Genomic DNA, 18143 nt, shown 5'->3' on the forward strand with positions numbered 1-18143 from the left:
TGTTAACAACTTAAAAAAAGTCCACCAATAACATTTTAATCTCCCTTCTTCTTCTGTGTTACCAAGTTAAAAAAAAGTCCACCACTAACATTTTAATCTCCCTTCTTCTTCTCTGTGTTACCAAGTTAAAAAAAAGTCCACCACTAACATTTTAATCTCCCTTCTTCTTCTCTGTGTTACCAAGTTATAAAAAAGGCCACTGCTAACATTTTAATCTCCCTTCTTCTTCTCTGTGTTACCAAGTTATAAAAAAGGCCACTGCTAACATTTTAATCTCCCTTCTTCTTCTCTGTGTTACCAAGTAAAAAAAAAAGTCCACCACTAACATTTTAATCTCCCTTCTTTTTCTCTGTTACCAAATTTAAAAAAAGTCCACCACTAACATTTTAATCTCCCTTCTTCTCTGTGTTACCAAGTTAAAAAAAAGTTAACCACAAACATTTTAATCTCCCTTTTCTTCTCTGTTTGCCAAGTTAAAAAAAAGTCCGCCGTTAACATTTTAATCTCTCCCTTCTTCTTCTCTGTGTTACCAAGTTAAAAAAAAAAGTCCACAACTAACATTTTAATCTCCCTTCTTCTTCTCTGTGTTACCAAGTTAAAAAAAAAAGTTAACCACAAACATTTTAATCTCCCTTTTCTTCTCTGTTTGCCAAGTTAAAAAAAAGTCCGCCGTTAACATTTTAATCTCTCCCTTCTCTGTGTTACCAAGTTTAAAAAAAAGGTCCACCACTAACATTTTAATCTCCCTTCTTTTTCTCTGTGTTACCTAGTTAAAAAAAAATCCACCACTAACATTTTAATCTCCCTTCTTCTTCTCTGTGTTACCAAGTTAAAAAAAAACTCCGCCACAAACATTTTAATCTCCCTTCTTCTCTGTGTTACCAAGTTTAAAAAATCCACCACTAACATTTTAATCTCCCTTTTTCTTCTCTGTGTTACCAAGTTAAAAAAAAACTCCGCCACAAACATTTTAATCTCCCTTCTCCTCTGTGTTACCAAGTTAAAAAAAAATTCACCACTAACATTTTAATCTCCCTTCTTCTTCTCTGTGTTACCAAGTTAAAAAAAAATTCACCACTAACATTTTAATCTCCCTTTTTCTCTGTGTTGCCATGTAAACAAAAAGTCCACCACAAACATTTTAATCTCCCTCTTCTTCTCTATGTTACCAAATTTAAAAAAAAGCCCAACACAAACATTTTAATCTCCCTTGTTCTTCTCTGTGTTACCAAGTTAAAAAAAAACTCCGCCACAAACATTTTAATCTCCCTTCTTCTCTGTGTTACCAAGTTAAAAAAAATCCACCACTAACATTTTAACCTCCCTTCTTCTTCTCTGTGTTACCAAGTTAAAAAAAAGGCCACCACTAACATTTTAACCTCCCTTCTTTTACTCTGTGTTACCATGTAAAAAAATAAAGTCCACCACTAACATTTTAACCTCCCTTCTTCTTCTGTGTTACCATGTAAAAAAAAAGTCCACCACAAACATTTTAATCTCCCTCTTTTTCTCTGTGTTACCAAATTAATAAAAAGTCCACCACTAACATTTTAATCTCCCTTCTTCTTCTACTCGTCTTCAGGAAAACGGCCCACAACGCGAATCTCAACTACAACCACAACCCCAACAAGCACAACTACAACGGATACAACAGCCCCTACAACTATGGGTAAGGACATGTGTGTGGGGGGAGAAGGGGGGAGGGGTAAAGGGTGATTGTGTGATTGTGGTGTGTGTGGAGGGGTGGTAAACAGGTTGGGAGCGGGGGAAGGAAGTGGGATGCTGGGGGTGAGAGATGAGGGATGCTGGAGGGAGGGAGGGATGATTGTGTGTGTGTGTGTGTGTGTGTGTGTGTGTGTGTGTGTGTGTGTGTGTGTGTGTGTGTGTGTGTGTGTGTATAATTGTTAACTGATGCAAATATATCTCTTGCCTGATTCATTTATATTATTTGCATTATAGAAGTTATCATACATACATACATACATACAAGGGAAAATAGATAGACATACTGATTGACAGACAGACAGACACTCCTTTTATACAAACACACACAAAATAAAGTGAATAAAATAAATAATAGAAAATAATAAAAACAAACAAGCGAACGACCCCAAAATTTTGTGATCCTGGAAATAAAATGTTTTACTGTGGTTTTATCCTTTTTTTTTTACATTTGTTTCCCATATTTTCCTTTAATTTTTTACTCGTTTTCTCTCGTTTTTATACATTGTTCGCTTTTTACGGAGTTTTTGAATATGTTGCTGTTCATTATGCGTTCTTTGTTTTGTCTTTTTCCGTTCATTTTATTTCATTTTATCTATTTTTTTATTATTATTATTATTATATTTTTAGTTCATTTTATTTAGTAATTTACGAAGGCTTCTCTGACTCACCGTATATTCATGTTATTTGGTAGATGGATTGATGGACTGACATTTAGGAAGATAGATGGTTAGATTGGTAGGTAGATTTGATAGCATGTTGTTATTACTTGGGATTTGGTAGATGGATTGATGGATCAGCATTTAGGAAGACAGATGGTTAGATAGGATGGTAGATTTGATACCAGCTTGTTATTATTTGGGATTTGGTAGATGAACTGATGGATCAACATTTAGGAAGATAGATGGTTAGACAGGAAGGTAGATTTGATAGCATGTTGTTATTACTTGGGATTTGGTAGATGGATTGATGGACTGACCTCTAGAAAGATAGATGGTTAGACAGGAAGGTAGATTTGATAGCAGGTTATTATTACTTGGGATTTGGTAGATGAATTGATGGACTAACATTTAGGAAGATAGGTTGTTAGATTGGTAGGTAGATTTGATAGCATGTTGTTATTACTTGGGATTTGGTAGATGGATTGATGGACTGACCCCTAGGAAGATAGATGGTTAGACAGGAAGGTAGATTTGATAGCAGGTTATTATTACTTGGGATTTGGTAGATGAATTGATGGACTGACATAGATCGTTAGATTGTAAGGTAGATTTGATAGCAGGTTGTTATTACTTAAAATGACATAATAATTCTTTTCATTTTACTACAATTACTACAAATATTACAACTACGACTAATGCTTCTATTCTACTACTACTACTTTTACCACTACTACTACCATCACTGTCAATACTACTACTGCTACTACAACAACAAACACAATATCACCAAATAGTAAAACAACTACTACTACTACTATTAATGCTCATACTACTACCACAACACCATAATAACTACCACAATTCCTACTACAACCATCCTCACCATACCAACTCAACATAACCACCACCTAACCTAACTTAACCTCACCTCACCTCACCTCACCATACCAACTCAACCCCACCACCACCTAACCTAACCACCACCTAACCTAACTTAACCTAACCTAACCTTACCTCACCTCACCATACCAACTCAGCCCCACCACCACCTAAATTAACTACCACCTAACCTAACTTAACCTAACCTTACCTCAACTCACCTCGCCTCACCTCAACTCATCCCATTTCATCTCATCTCATCTCTTTTCTTCTCTTCTCATCTCATCTCTTGTCTTCTCATCTCAGCTAACCTAACTTAACCTAACCTTACCTCACCTCACCTCACCTCAACTCATCCCATTTCATCTTTTCTCATCTCTTCCCTTTTCGTCTCACCTAACCTAACCTCCTCTCTGTCCCCCCCACACAGCCACTACGACGGTCGGTGGAGCACAGCAGCGCCCACCACAGACCACAGGATGAAGGAGAAAAGGCTACTGGATACCATACTCGGGAACGGAACCTATGACAGAAAGATTCGACCCTCCTCACGCAAGGGTACGAGAGAGAGAGAGAGAGAGAGAGAGAGAGAGAGAGAGAGAGAGAGAGAGAAATGAAAAGGATGATGGGCAGATTTGGGGTTTAAAGAGATGAAGAGATGGAGGGAAATTGCGGGGAGGAAAGGTAGGAGGAGGAAGAGGAGGAGGAAAATTACGAACATGGAGGTTGAAAGAGAGGAAGGGAATAGAAAGAGAAGAGGGAAGAGGAGGGGGAAAAGGAGGAAAATTATGAGGAGGTTGAAAGGAGAGGAAAAGAAAGGAATGAAAAGAAGAAGGAAGAAGAAGAGGAGGAGGAGAGGTTAGAAGATGAGGAGGAGAAAAATGGAGAGAGAGAAGAAATAGAAAAAAAAATAGAGAGAATGGGAAGTGAAAAGAAGAGAAACAAAGAAAGACAGAGATAAAATTGTAAGAATACCGGAATGTGAGAGAGAGAAAGGAGAGACGGAGGATGAGGAGAGAGAGAGAGAGAGAGTTGGAGATAAAATTAGGAGGATCGAATATCAAACGGGGGAAATACAACCCCCTAGGAAAGTTACGGGAAGGGAAACTTGACACGAGGAGGGAAAAAAAAAAAGGAGGGAAGGAAGAACAGCGTCACAAAATATATAGAAGCAAGGAAGAAGATAAGAAGAGGATAAGAAGAAGAAGAAGATAAGGAGAGGGACAGAGAGAAGATGGTGAAGAGGAGAGGTTAAAAGATAAAGAAGTAAAGAAAAAGGAAAGAAAGGAAGAACAGAGTCACAGGATATAAAGAAGAGAGGAAGAAGATAAGAAGAGGATAAGAAAACGAAGAAGATTAGGAGAGAGAGAGAGAGAGAGAGATGAAGAAATAAATATACCCTGCGCAAAATAAATGAAAGGAAGGGAGGAAGGGAGAGGAACGAACAGGAGATGCTACGATAAGAGAGAAAGAAAGAAAGGAGGGAAGAAAAAACGAAAGGAGGGGAGAGAGAGAGAGAGAGAGAGAGAGATATGACATGACATTATACGATGGGAAGGATGAAAAGCTGGTGAATTGAAGAGGAGAGAGAGAGAGAGAGAGCAATTTTTTCTGTTGTTATTTGTATCTATTTCAACTACTATTATTGACATCACAACCACTACTACCTCTACTACTACTACTACTACTACTACTACTACTACTACTACTACTGCTACTACTAATACTACTAATACCACCTCTACTACTACTACTGCTACTACTACTACTACACTGCTCACCACCACCACTACCACCACCACCACCACCAACAACAACAACAACACCTGTACCTCACCTGCCCTTCACCTGTCCTCTCTCTCTCGCTCTCTCCCCAGGCTCGAAGGACATCAATTTCACGAAGGTGGTCATCAACATCATGATTCGCTCCATCAACAAGATCGACGATTACCACATGGTGAGAGAGAGAGAGAGAGAGAGAGAGAGAGAGAGAGAGAGAGTGTGTTTTTTGTGGTAATGTAACTGATTCTCTCACACTCCTTTTTCCTGTCTCTCTCTCAATTTACGTCGTGTGTGTGTGTGTGTGTGTGTGTGTGTGTGTGTGTGTGTGTGTGTGTGTGTTTTCGTTCCATTCAGCCTGAGATGAGGTGATGATGATGTATGTATTGTCGTTCTATTGCTGTTGTTGTTGTTGTTGTTGTTGATGCAGAGGCTGATGATGTCGATGTGTTTCTATAGATGTGACTCCAATATATTTTCGTTTTTTTTTCTTCACTATCGGATAAAGCTTCTTCGCACATTCCACACACCTGTTCCTTTTTTCACACACCTGTTGCATCTTCCACACCTGTTACACGTTCCACACACCTGTTAAACGTTCCACACACCTGTTAAACGTTTCACACACCTGATACACGTTCCACACACCTGTTACACGTTCCACACACCTGTTAAACGTTTCACACACCTGATACACGTTCCACACACCTGTTACACGTTCCACACACCTGTTAAACGTTCCACACACCTGATACACGTTCCACACACCTGTTAAACGTTCCACACACCTGATACACGTTCCACACACCTGTTACACGTTCCACACCCCTGTTACACGTTCCACACCCCTGTTACACGTTCCACACACCTCTTACACGTTCTACACACCTCTTACACGTTCTACACACCTGTTAAACGTTTCACACACCTGTTAAACGTTCCACACACCTGTTACACGTTCCACACACCTGTTACACGTTCCACACACCTGTTACACGTTCCACACACCTGTTAAACGTTCCACACACCTGTTAAACGTTCCACACACCTGTTAAACGTTCCACACACCTGTTAAACGTTTCGCACACCTGTTAAACGTTTCACACACCTGTTAAACGTTTCACACACCTGTTAAACGTTTCACACACCTGTTAAACGTTCCACACACCGGTTACACGTTCCACACACCTGTTAAACGTTTCACACACCTGTTACACGTTCCACACACCTGTTAAAAAATTAAACCCATGAGAACTCGATTAATCTTCTTTATGGCCTTTGGAATAAGTTGACGTGCGAAGCGGAAGCCTCTGAGAATACGGATCTGTACATAATATTTAATCTCCTTTTCACCCAAATAATCATGTACCTTGGCAATTCAAGACGAAGTGTAAAGGAAGGGGAGAGGAGGGAGGGAGGAAGGAGTAGGGAGTGGGTGAGGAAGGACGGAGAGAGGAAGGAGGAAGGAAAAGGGAAGGAGTGGGTGAGGAAGGAGAGAGAGGAAGAGGAGGGAGAGAGAAGGAAAAAGGAATGGGGAGGTAGGAGGGCAGGGAAGAGGAGGGAGAGAGAAAGGAAAAGGGAGTGGGGAAGGAGGAAGGAGAGAGAGAGGAAGGAGAAGGGAGTGGGGAGGAAGGGAGGAGGGAGGGAATCTTGGCTAATCCCTCGTGCGGTGACTACAGAAAGGATAAGGTAATGGTGGCTGTAGAGCTTCGGGAAGGCTTATTGGCGGTGGTAGAGCTGGTGAAAGCCTTATTGATCGTGATACTGGTGATGGTGAAGTGGGTGATGATGTTGGTGGCACTCCTTTTCATCGGCGTCACAGACGCCGATCAACATATTGTCCATCTTCTTGTTGTTGTTCTCTTTAAGTTGTTTTCCTGGCTCACCCATGCATTGTAGACATGACATTATATAATAACATTTGTTAGCCCTGATGAACCCTACAACATGGCATTATATATATATATATATATATATATATATATATATATATATATATATATATATATATATATATATATATATATATATATATATATATATATATATATATATATATATATATATATATATATATATATATATATATATATATATATATATAGATATATACGTCTTGGCCTGTGGCGCCGGTAGGCCTTCATAGTAGGGCCTGATGGTCGGCCCCAGCCCGTTGTGGCGCAGGCAAGTGTTTATAGTGACGCCATCTTTACTTTTCAGCATTTTCCATTTTAGACCCCTAGTTGCATAATATAAATTGTTGAGGGTGTGTTGGAGGGTCATGCGACGCCGATCTAGCACAGTTTTTGTGCTACTAACACTTGTTTATACTGAGACTGATGGTGATGCAGGCAGTGGTATAGTGTTCTTGGTAATGGTGACGGTGGTGATACTGGTTGTGTGGGAGATGGTAACAGTGGTGGTGGTGGTGTTGATGGTGGTAATGATGTTGATGGCACTCCTTTTTTATAGTGAGACTGATGGTGATGTAGGCGGTGGTGTAGTGTTGTTGGTAATAGTGACGGTGGTGATACTGGTCGTGTGGGAGATGGTAACACTGGTGGTGGTGCGCAGTGGACAAGTTGCTGCGATGTGCTTTTGTTTTGCGTTATCGTTGAATGCGTAAAGTTGTTTTCTTTTTGCTGTTTTTGTCTTTGTAACATTATACACTATTGACCTATTCCCGTTCATTCCACCCCTCTCTCCCTCTATTCCCTTCCTTCCTTCCCTTTTTCCGTTCCTCCTTCCTTCCTTCCGTCCTTCCTCTCTTCCTTCCTTCCCTTCCAGCATCCCTCCTTTCCTCCTTCTTTCTCTCCCTCTTTGAACCGCAGAACAAAACACACACACACACACACACACACACACACACACACACACACACACACACACACACACACACACACACACACACACACACACACACACCTGTCACACGTCCCACACACCTGTCACACACCTGCTCCACCACCATCACGTTTGTTTCTTTGCTTTTTTTTAATTCCAGGAACGTTTAATCTTTCCTAGTTGTGTCTTTTTATATACACTCATGCAGATTACTAATCTTTTTTTTTTTCTCATTTTTCTTCTAATGTTCTTTTTCGTCAAACTTTTCTTTTTCTTTTTTTAATTTAGGGTTTGTTGTTAATCTTCTTTGGTCTGGCGTTTTTCTTTTCTTCTCTTTTTTTTTTTTTTTTTTTCTGGTTAGATTAGATGTAGTCTGTAAACCATCTATCTGTCTGTCTGTCTGTACCTCTGTTTTGGTTGTTGTTGTTGTTGTTATTACTGATGTTGTTGTTATTGAAGTTGTCATCATCGCCCTTGTTGTTATAGTTGTTATTATTACTGTATCATTTTCTTTTGCCATAGTTGTTGCATAAATAGGAAAAAAAAAATCATTAACATCTACCACTGACGCCTTGCCTCGTCCCACTTTCCTCTGCAGGAGTACAGCGTGCAGATGACTTTCAGGGAGCAGTGGCGGGATGACCGACTGGCGTACAAAAACTCCAGCATATTCAACGAGACGGCAGGTATGTGTCGTCCAGTAGGTTAGGCTGTGACCCCCAGTTCGAAACCCTGTTCTTTCTTAGGTTATGTTCATCACTTCGCAGCCCACCACTGTTATGCTGACTGACTGGCTGACAAACTGGCTGACTGACTAACGAACTAGCTGGCCTACTGACTGACGGACTAGCTGACTTACTGACTGATGGACTAGCTGACTTACTGACTGACGGACTAGCTGACTTACTGACTGACTAGCTGACCAACTGACTTACTGACGATCTAGCTGACTTACTGACTGACTGACTGACGGACTAGCTGACTTACTGACTAACGAACTAGCTGGCTTACTGACTGACGGACTAGCTGACTTACTGACTGATGGACTAGCTGACTTACTGACTGATGGACTAGCTGACTTACTGACTGATGGACTAGCTGACTTACTGACTGACTGACGAACTAGCTGGCTTACTGACTGACGGACTAGCTCAATAACTGACTGACTGACAAACTAGCTGACTAACTGACTAAAAAACTAGCTGACTGACGAACTGGCTGACTAACTGACTGACGGACTAGCTGACTAACTGACTGAAAAACTAGCTGACTGACGAACTGGCTAACTTACTGACTGACGAACTAGCTGACCATCTAACTAACTGACTAACTGACTGGCTGATTAACTGACTGACTAAAAAACCGACAGATCAGGTAAATAAATGAATAAACAAGTGAGTAATTAACTGGCTAATACGACGGTCAACGTGACGTTAAACTGACCATAACTGACTGGCTGATTAACTGACTGACTAAAAAACCGACAGATCAGGTAAATAAATGAATAAACAAGTGAGTAATTAAAAGAAAAATACGACGGTCAACGTGACGTTAAACTCACCATTGCTCGATTTCCAAACAAATCAACTCGACAAAAAGGAGAAAAAAAGTGATTCCCGATTGCAAATATTTGGATTACATTGAAATAGAAAAAAAAAACTGCAGCTGCTTCGTCAAACACTGATTTCCACACATCTGATGGAAAAAAAAGAGGTATCCGGTTGCAGCATGTAATGAGAGAGAGAGAGATTGCTGGAACTGGTGTCAAGGGAATGGTCTAAGAAGGGAGAGCTTCTGGTATTGTTGGAATTGGTGTCAAGGGAATGGTCTGGAAAGGGAGAGCTTCTGGTAATGCTGGAACTGGTCTCAAAGGAATGGTCTAGGAAGGAAGAGCATCTGATATTGTTGGAACTGGTGTCAAGGGAATGGTCTAGTAAAGGGGGCTTCTGGTATTGTTGGAACTGGTGTCAAAGGAATGGTCTAGTAAAGGGGGCTTCTGGTATTGTTGGAACTGGTGTCAAAGGAATGGTCTAGTAAAGGGGGCTTCTGGTATTGCTGGAACTGGTGTCAAAGGAATGGTCTAGTAAAGGGGGCTTCTGGTATTGTTGGAACTGGTGTCAAGGGAATGGTCTAGTAAAGGGGGCTTCTGGTATTGTTGGAACTGGTGTCAAGGGAATGGTCTAGTAAAGGGGGCTTCTGGTATTGTTGGAACTGGTGTCAGGGGAATGGTCTAGTAAAGGGGGCTTCTGGTATTGCTGGAACTGGTGTCAAGGGAATGGTCTAGTAAAGGGGTCTTCTGGTATTGCTGGAACTGGTGTCAAGGGAATGGTCTAGTAAAGGGGTCTTCTGGTATTGCTGGAACTGGTGTCAAGGGAATGGTCTAGTAAAGGGGTCTTCTGGTATTGCTGGAACTGGTGTCATGGGATGGCCTAGGAAAGGAGAGCTTCTGGTATTGCTGGAACTGGTGTCAGGGGAATGGTCTAGTAAAGGGGGCTTCTGGTATTGCTGGAACTGGTGTCAAGGGAATGGCCTATGAAGGGAGAGATTCTGGTATTGCTGGAACTGGTGTCAAGGGATGGCCTAGGAAGGGAGAGCATCTGATATTGTTGAAACTGGTGTCAAGGGATGGCCTAGGAAGGGAGAGCTTCTGATATTGCCGGAACTGGTATCAAGGGAATGGCCTAGGAAGGGAGAGCATCTGATATTGTTGAAACTGGTGTCAAGGGAATGGCCTAGGAAGGGAGAGCTTCTGATATTGCTGGAACTGGTATCAAGGGAATGGCCTAGGAAGGGAGAGCTTCTGATATTGTTGAAACTGGTGTCAGGGGAATGGCCTAGGAAGGGAGAGCATCTGATATTGCCGGAACTGGTATCAAGGGAATGGCCTAGGAAGGGAGAGCTTCTGATATTGTTGAAACTGGTGTCAGGGGAATGGCCTAGGAAGGGAGAGCTTCTGATATTGCCGGAACTGGTATCAAGGGAATGGCCTAGGAAGGGAGAGCTTCTGATATTGTTGAAACTGGTGTCAGGGGAATGGCCTAGGAAGGGAGAGCATCTGATATTGCTGGAACTGGTATCAAGGGAATGGCCTAGGAAGGGAGAGCTTCTGATATTGCTGGAACTGGTGTCAAGGGAATGGCCTAGGAAGGGAGAGCTTCTGATATTGCTGGAACTGGTGTCAAGGGATGGCCTAGGAAGGGAGAGCTTCTGATATTGCTGGAACTGGTGTCAAGGGATGGCCTAGGAAGGGAGAGCATCTGATATTGCTGGAACTGGTGTCAAGGGATGGCCTAGGAAGGGAGAGCATCTGATATTGCCGGAACTGGTGTCAAGGGATGGCCTAGGAAGGGAGAGCTTCTGATATTGCTGGAACTGGTGTCAAGGGATGGCCTAGAAAGGGAGAGCATCTGATATTGCTGGAACTGGTGTCAGGGGAATGGCCTAGGAAGGGAGAGCTTCTGATATTGCTGGAACTGGTGTCAAGGGAATGGCCTAGGAAGGGAGAGCATCTGATATTGTTGAAACTGGTGTCAGGGGAATGGCCTAGGAAGGGAGAGCTTCTGATATTGCTGGAACTGGTATCAAGGGAATGGCCTAGGAAGGGAGAACGTGTTATATGGGCGTTTCACTCATCACCATCAACAATACCACAACCTCTAATACAAACCATCAACATATACCCAACCAGGAACACCACCAAACCTTACACAACACATACCCAGAAGAATTCAATCAAACCTCGACTTTCGGTAACTTTTCCAACGCTTTACCCCCAAGGAACAATGGGAACCGGGGTATGCGTCCACTCGGTAGTTGAGAGTTGAGTTACCCCGAAGACTACACCCTCCCTCCTTGTCAACGATAGAATACAGATTGAACGACTGCTAGAGGGAATTAATGCTGATAAATATTTTACTTTGTTTTCATATTATTTGATGTACACTGGATTGGCTGTACATTTGGCTCCAAGCAGTAGAATTTGGAAGGGATTGGGAAAGGGTTAGGAAGTTAAGAAAGGAAAGAAAAAGGAGGAAATCCCAGAATATTAAATGTCACGGTTGAGTCTCTTTCCCATTTGCATTCAGGAGCTGGGAGACTAACACAAAATCCAAGGCACAGCGCGAAGAACATGTCTACGTCTCTGACATTATATATTTACTCCTGCTCAGTGAAATGTTCTTTTTAATACGCTGCTGTACATTAGCCGCAATGGGTTCCAGGGAAATCCTCAAAGGGCCGCGTTCAATAAACATAAAAGGTTCATTGCCGAGTATGATTTTCCATCGCATGATTGATACACCGCGTTTTGAGTTGTACCAATTACTTATTGTGCTGCGTTATCGTTGATCTCGCTTGTAATCCTCGCTTTGCTTCCACCAATCAGCGATGAAAGCAGGGAGTGTTTTGCTCGTCCTCAGGGGAAAGTTTTTAAGCTTGTATTTTTAAACGTATCCGCGGCTCAGCTCTCACGTTTGAAAAGCCTCTCGTGGAAGCTGCTGGGTTGGCTGTTCTGTGTTGCTGGTGATAGTTTTACACGACCTCTAAACTACGAACGGGAAAATCACCACCAATGAAATCCCTCTTCTCTGCAACCTTAAAAGACAGTCTCGTAAAACCTGCTGCTGGGGTTTTCATGGACTGTTCTGTGTTGCTGGTGATAGTTTTACACGATCTCTAAACCACGAATGGGAAAATCAACACCCATGAAATCCCTCTTCTCTGCAACCTTAAAAGACAGTCTCGTAAAACCTGCTGCTGGGGTTTTCATGGACTGTTCTGTGTTGCTGGTGATAGTTTTACACGACCTCTAAACCACGAATGGGAAAATCACCACCCATGAAATCCCTCTTCTCTGTGACCTTAAAAGACAGTCTCGTAAAACCTGCTGCTGGGGTTTTCATGGACTGTTCTGTGTTGCTGGTGATAGTTTTACACTGACCTCTAAACCACGAGCGGTAACATCACCACCCATGAAATCCCTCTTCTCTGTGACCTTAAAAGACAGTCTCGATAAAGTTGCTGCTCGGGTTTTCGTGGACGGTATGTAGTTTGTTAGATTCGCGGTACAGAAGAAGGGTCACACTACCAGAAGGGTCCTGAAACCTCTTCCCTTTCTTTCACCTCTCCCTCTCCCGCTTCTTCGCCCCATCCCTCTCCCCCTTCTTTCCCTCGCTCTCTCTCTCTCTTTCTCTTTCGTTTCCTTCTTCATCCCTCTCTAGCCCCCTTCTTCGCCCCCCTTCTTCGCCCCTCTCCTTAAAACAACCCTGGAAATACCCCAAACTCCTACGACGAAAGCCTTGTCAAATGTGTGAGTGTGGACGCGTGTGGACGCAAAAATATTTAAGAATAAGGCTGTAAGAAATGTTTGTGTGGAGTTAATTGTAAAATGCTCTCCCCAGTGACTTTTGAAATATATAAACAGACAAATAAAAAAGATAAATGAAGAGACAAAGAAACAAATGAAGAACGAGGATAACATTAATGCCGTTTCTAGCAAGTTTGTTTAAGAATATGACTGTTAGAAATGTTTGTGTGGAGACTTAATTGTTAGATGTTCTCGCCAGTGACTTTTGAGATATACAAACAGACAAATATAATAGATAAATGAAAAGACAAAGAAACAAATGAAGAACGAGGATAACATTAATGACGTTTCTAGCAAGTTTGTTTATGAATATGACTGTTAGAAATGTTTGTGTGGAGAATTAATTGTTAAACGTTCTCGCTAGTGACTTTTGAGATATATAAACAGACAAATAAAAAAAAAATGAAAAGACAAAGAAACAAATGAAGAACGAGGATAACATTAATGCCCTTTTAGTAAGCAGGGAATGATAATGATGATGATAATAATAATAATAATAATAATAATAATAATAATAATAATAATAATAAGAAAAACTAACAAATAAACTTACTCACTCACTAACTTATTAACTACCTCAATAATCAAATAACAAACTAACCAACTGACTGACTGACTGACTGACTAACTTTTTGACTGACGGACTGTGACTGACTGACTGATTGAGTGACTGACTAACTGGTTGACTGCCTGGTTGACTGACTGACTGACTGACTGACTGACTAACTTTCTGACTGACCGACTGACTGACTGACTGATTGAGTGACTGACTGACTGGTTGACTGACTGACTGACTGACTCACTGACTGGTTGGATGACTGACTGACTGACTGACTGGTTGACTGACTGACTGACTGGTTGGATGACTGACTGACTGGTTGGATGACTGACTGACTGACTGGTTGACTAACTGACTGACTGGTTGACTGACTGACTGACTGGTTGACTGACTGACTGACTGACTGACTGACTGACTGACTGACTGACTGACTGACTGACTGACTGAGTGGTTGACTAACTGACTGACTGACTGGTTGACTGACTGACTGACTGACTGACTGACAACAACAACCACATCAGCACAACCTCAAAAACAACCCATTCACCATTACTTCCATACAATCTCGAGTGTTATTCTAACCAAATACAAAAATAAAACCACCAAAACATATCAAGTCGACATTTTTCTCGCCTTCATTCATAAGAGACGGAAACCACAGCAGAGAGTATGTGTTGAGACCCTCCATAACCCTTGATCCTCCTCTTGATCCTCCTGCTGAACCTCTTTCTCGCCTTGGTTGTCGAGTTCAATCCTCCAATCAGGAACGACCTACACTGATGGGTTCTCTCCCTTTTTCGCTTACTCCCTCTCGTCCACTTTTTCATCCCTTTCGCGACCTCTTCTTCATCTCCTCCTTCGTTCCCTTCTTCGCCCTTTCCCTCGTCTTCTTCCTTCGCCCTTCCCTCTACCCCTTCTTCTCCCTCTTCCTCGTCCCCTTTTTTTCACCCCTTCTACGATCTCTTCTTTGCACCTTCCTCCCCTTCCTCTTCAGTCCCATCCTTCGTCCTCTTCTTTGAACCCTCTTCCTCGCCCTCTTCTTCGCCTTCTGACTCACTCCCTTCTTCGTCTTCCTCGTTCCCTTTCTTCGCCTCCTTCCCTTGTCCCCTTCTTTCGCTCCCTTTCTCCTCACCTTCTTCTTCCCCCTCTTCCTCTTCCCTTTCTTTCACCCCTATCTCTCCCTCTTCTTCTCATCCGTCTCTCTCTCTCTCTCTCTCTCTCTCTCTCTCTCTCTCTCTCTCTCTCTCTCTCTCTCTCTCTCTCTCTCTCTCTCTCTCTCTCTCTCTCTCTCTCTCTCTCTCTCTCTCTCTCTCTCTCTCTCTCTCTCTCTCTCTCTCTCTCTCTCTCTCTCTCTCTCTCTCTCTCTCTCTCTCTCTCTCTTCTTCTCCCCTCTCTCTACGTCCCCTTCTTCGCCCTCTCTTCTTCGCCCCTCTCCTACGTCCCTCTTCTTCGCCCCTTCTTCATCCCTCTCTACGTCCCCTTCTTCGCCCCTTCTTCGCCCTCTCCTACGTCCCCTTCTTCGCCCCCCTTCTTCGCCCCTCTCCTAAGTCCCCTTCTTCGCCCCCCTTCTTCGCCCCTCTCCTACGTCCCCTTCTTCGCCCACTCCCTCCTCTTCCTATTCAGCCCCGTGCATGCTGTCTCTGCATCCCGTCGCGCGAGCTAGTTAGTGGATAGCTTAGAATCAGCGGCTATTCATCGCATCTCCTCTCTTTACTGATGCTGCGGCGGCTCAACTTCTCCTCCTCCTCCTCCTCCTCCTCGTCCCACACTCCCTCATCCTCCTCTTCCTCTTCTTCCTCCTTCCTCGCCCCTCCTCCTCCTCCATCTCTCTCTCACTTTCTGTCTCTCTCTGTTTATCTGTTTATCTGTCAATTCCTGTTCTGTTTTTTTATGTGAGGTTTGGAATTTGTCTTTTTTTTATGTTTTGTTCTTTGTGATGAAATATTTTTAGTTTTTCTTCTCCTTTTCTTATTTTTTCTTTCTTTCTCTATAATATCTTTCTTTCTCTTTCGTCTTTGTTATCCATTTCGGTTTGTTTTTGTTCATATTTTGTTCTATTTCATTAAGTACAGTTGTTTTTCTTTTCCTTTTTCTTATCTTCTTTTCTTCTTTCCTCTATATCTTTCTCTTTCGTCTTTGTTTTTTTTTTTTTTTGTTTTTTTTTCTGTTTGTTTCTCTCTCTCTCTCTCTCTCTCTCTCTCTCTCTCTCTCTCTCTCTCTCTCTCTCTCTCTCTCTCTCTCTCTCTCTCTCTCTCTCTCTCTCTCTCTCTCTCTCTCTCTCTCTATCTATCTCTCTCTCTCTCTCTCTCTCTCTCTCTCTCTCTCTCTCTCTCTCTCTCTCTCTCTCTCTCTCTCTCTCTCTCTCTCATTTTTGAGCGGCGCCACTTCCACCCCCGAATCGTTCATTAGTAGCCTACTCCAGACACCTCTTTTTTTTTTTTATTGTTTCACCACACTCATTTGCAATATACCTCCTCGCCCTTTGTTGTTGTTGTTGTTATTGTTGTTGATGATGTTGTTTTCAGTTCCCCTTTGAGTCTCTCCTTCCCCCAATCTTCCTCTTGTTTCCCCTTTCCGTGTTTTTTTTCCTCCATTAATTAACTTTGTACATATCTTTTTTTTCTTGTCCCTTTTTGTCTCCCTCTTTGTCTCCTTTTCTCTCCCTCTTTGTCTCGTTTTCTCTCCCACTTTTACTCTCATTCTCTCTTTCCTCCTCTTCTCTCCATCTTTGTCACCCTTTCTCTCCCACATTTGCTCTCTTTCTCTCTTTCCTCCTCCATCAAAAGAAGAGACGCATTCTTCTTCCCCGACTTCTCTTCCCTCCCCCCCCCCCCCTTTCATATGACCTCACCGTTACAAGAGACTGAATTCCCTTTTTCTCTTCCCGCCTCTCCTCTTCGCTGGTAGGCAAGATCAAGCACTCATAAATCACACTGACTTTTTTTGCACCTTCGTCCTTTTTTCTGATGCAAGAGTTTCCTTTAATACCGAGTCTTTCACCTTTTTCTCTCTCTTCCGGGTTTTTCACATTTCGTCCCTGGCAGACAGAATCGAGTACACGACCCTCTTTCCCCTCCTCCCCTCTTACCTTCCTTTTCTTTTCCTTCCTTTTCCCCTTCCTCCTTTTTTGATACAACACCTTTCACCATTTTCTCATCCTGTCTCTCTCCTCTTCGCTGGCAGGCAAGATCAAGTACTCATAAATCACACTGACTTTTTTTGCACCTTCGTCCTTTTTTCTGATGCAAGAGTTTCCTTTGATACCGAGTCTTTCACCTTTTTCCCTCTTCCCGGGTTTTCACACTTCGTCCCTGGCAGACAGAATCGAGTATACGACCCTCTTTCCCCTCTTCCCCTCTTCCCTTCCTTTTCTTTTCCTTCCTTTTCCCCTTCCTCCTTTTTTAATACTAACACTTTTCATAATTTTCTCATCCTGTCTCTCTCCTCTTCGCTGGCAGGCAAAATCAAGTACTCATAAATCACAGTGACTTTTTTCTCTTTTTATGCCTTTCCCAAACATTCTGACACTTTCTTCTTTTTTGCCCTCCTCCTCTTCGTTCCTCTTTCCCCTACTCCCTCTTTACACCATACGTCCTTATACAATACTAACTCTGCTCTTCTCTTCCCGCCTCTTCCCGCCTCTCCCCTGCCAGGCAAGATCAGATACCTCACCCAAACATTCTGACACTCTTCTTTTTTCCCCTCCTCCTCTTCGTCCCTCTTTATACCATGCGTTCTTATACAATACTAACTCTTTGCTCTTCTCTTCCCGCCCCTTCCCGCCTCTCCCCTGCCTGGCAAAATCAAGTACCTCACCCAAACATTCTGACACTCTTCTTTTTTCCCCTCCTCCTCTTCGTTCCTCTTTCCCCAACGTCCATCTTTATACCAAGCGTCCTTATACAATACTAACTCTGCTCTTCTCTTCCCGCCTCTTCCCGCCTCTCCCCTGCCTGGCAAGATCAAGTACCTCACCCAAACATTCTGACACTTTCTTCCCTCTTTCCCCTACTCCCTCTTTATACCAAGCGTCCTTATACAATACTAACTCTTTGCTCTTCTCTTCCCGCCTCTCCCCGCCTCTCCGCTGCCAGGCAAGATCAAGTACCTCACCCTAACGGAGACGGACAAGATCTGGATGCCTGACCTTTTCTTTAAGAACGAGAAGACCGGCCACTTCCACGACATCATCCTGCCCAATACCTACATCAGGATCTACCCCGATGGCGACGTCCTCTTCAGCATCAGGTAGAGGGTTACATAGATTTACATAGATCACACAGACGCTATGGTCCAGACTTGTAGGTGGTATGTCCTTGAAGTTAAGTATTAA

General features: G+C 42.7%; 1 protein-coding gene across 1 annotated transcript in view; it reads left to right on the forward strand.

Moving 5' to 3' along the window:
- Positions 1–18143, forward strand: part of LOC127006991 (glutamate-gated chloride channel-like) — a 91371-nt gene that overhangs the window by 56587 nt on the left and 16641 nt on the right. The window contains exons 4-8 of the mRNA XM_050877451.1: positions 1583–1669; positions 3694–3821; positions 5141–5220; positions 8485–8572; positions 17905–18058. Coding sequence (XP_050733408.1) covers positions 1583–1669; positions 3694–3821; positions 5141–5220; positions 8485–8572; positions 17905–18058 — 537 coding nt within the window. The remainder of the gene's footprint in view (positions 1–1582; positions 1670–3693; positions 3822–5140; positions 5221–8484; positions 8573–17904; positions 18059–18143) is intronic.

This window comes from Eriocheir sinensis, chromosome 34 (assembly GCF_024679095.1).
Source record: "Eriocheir sinensis breed Jianghai 21 chromosome 34, ASM2467909v1, whole genome shotgun sequence".
Taxonomy (NCBI): Eukaryota; Metazoa; Arthropoda; class Malacostraca; order Decapoda; family Varunidae; genus Eriocheir; species Eriocheir sinensis.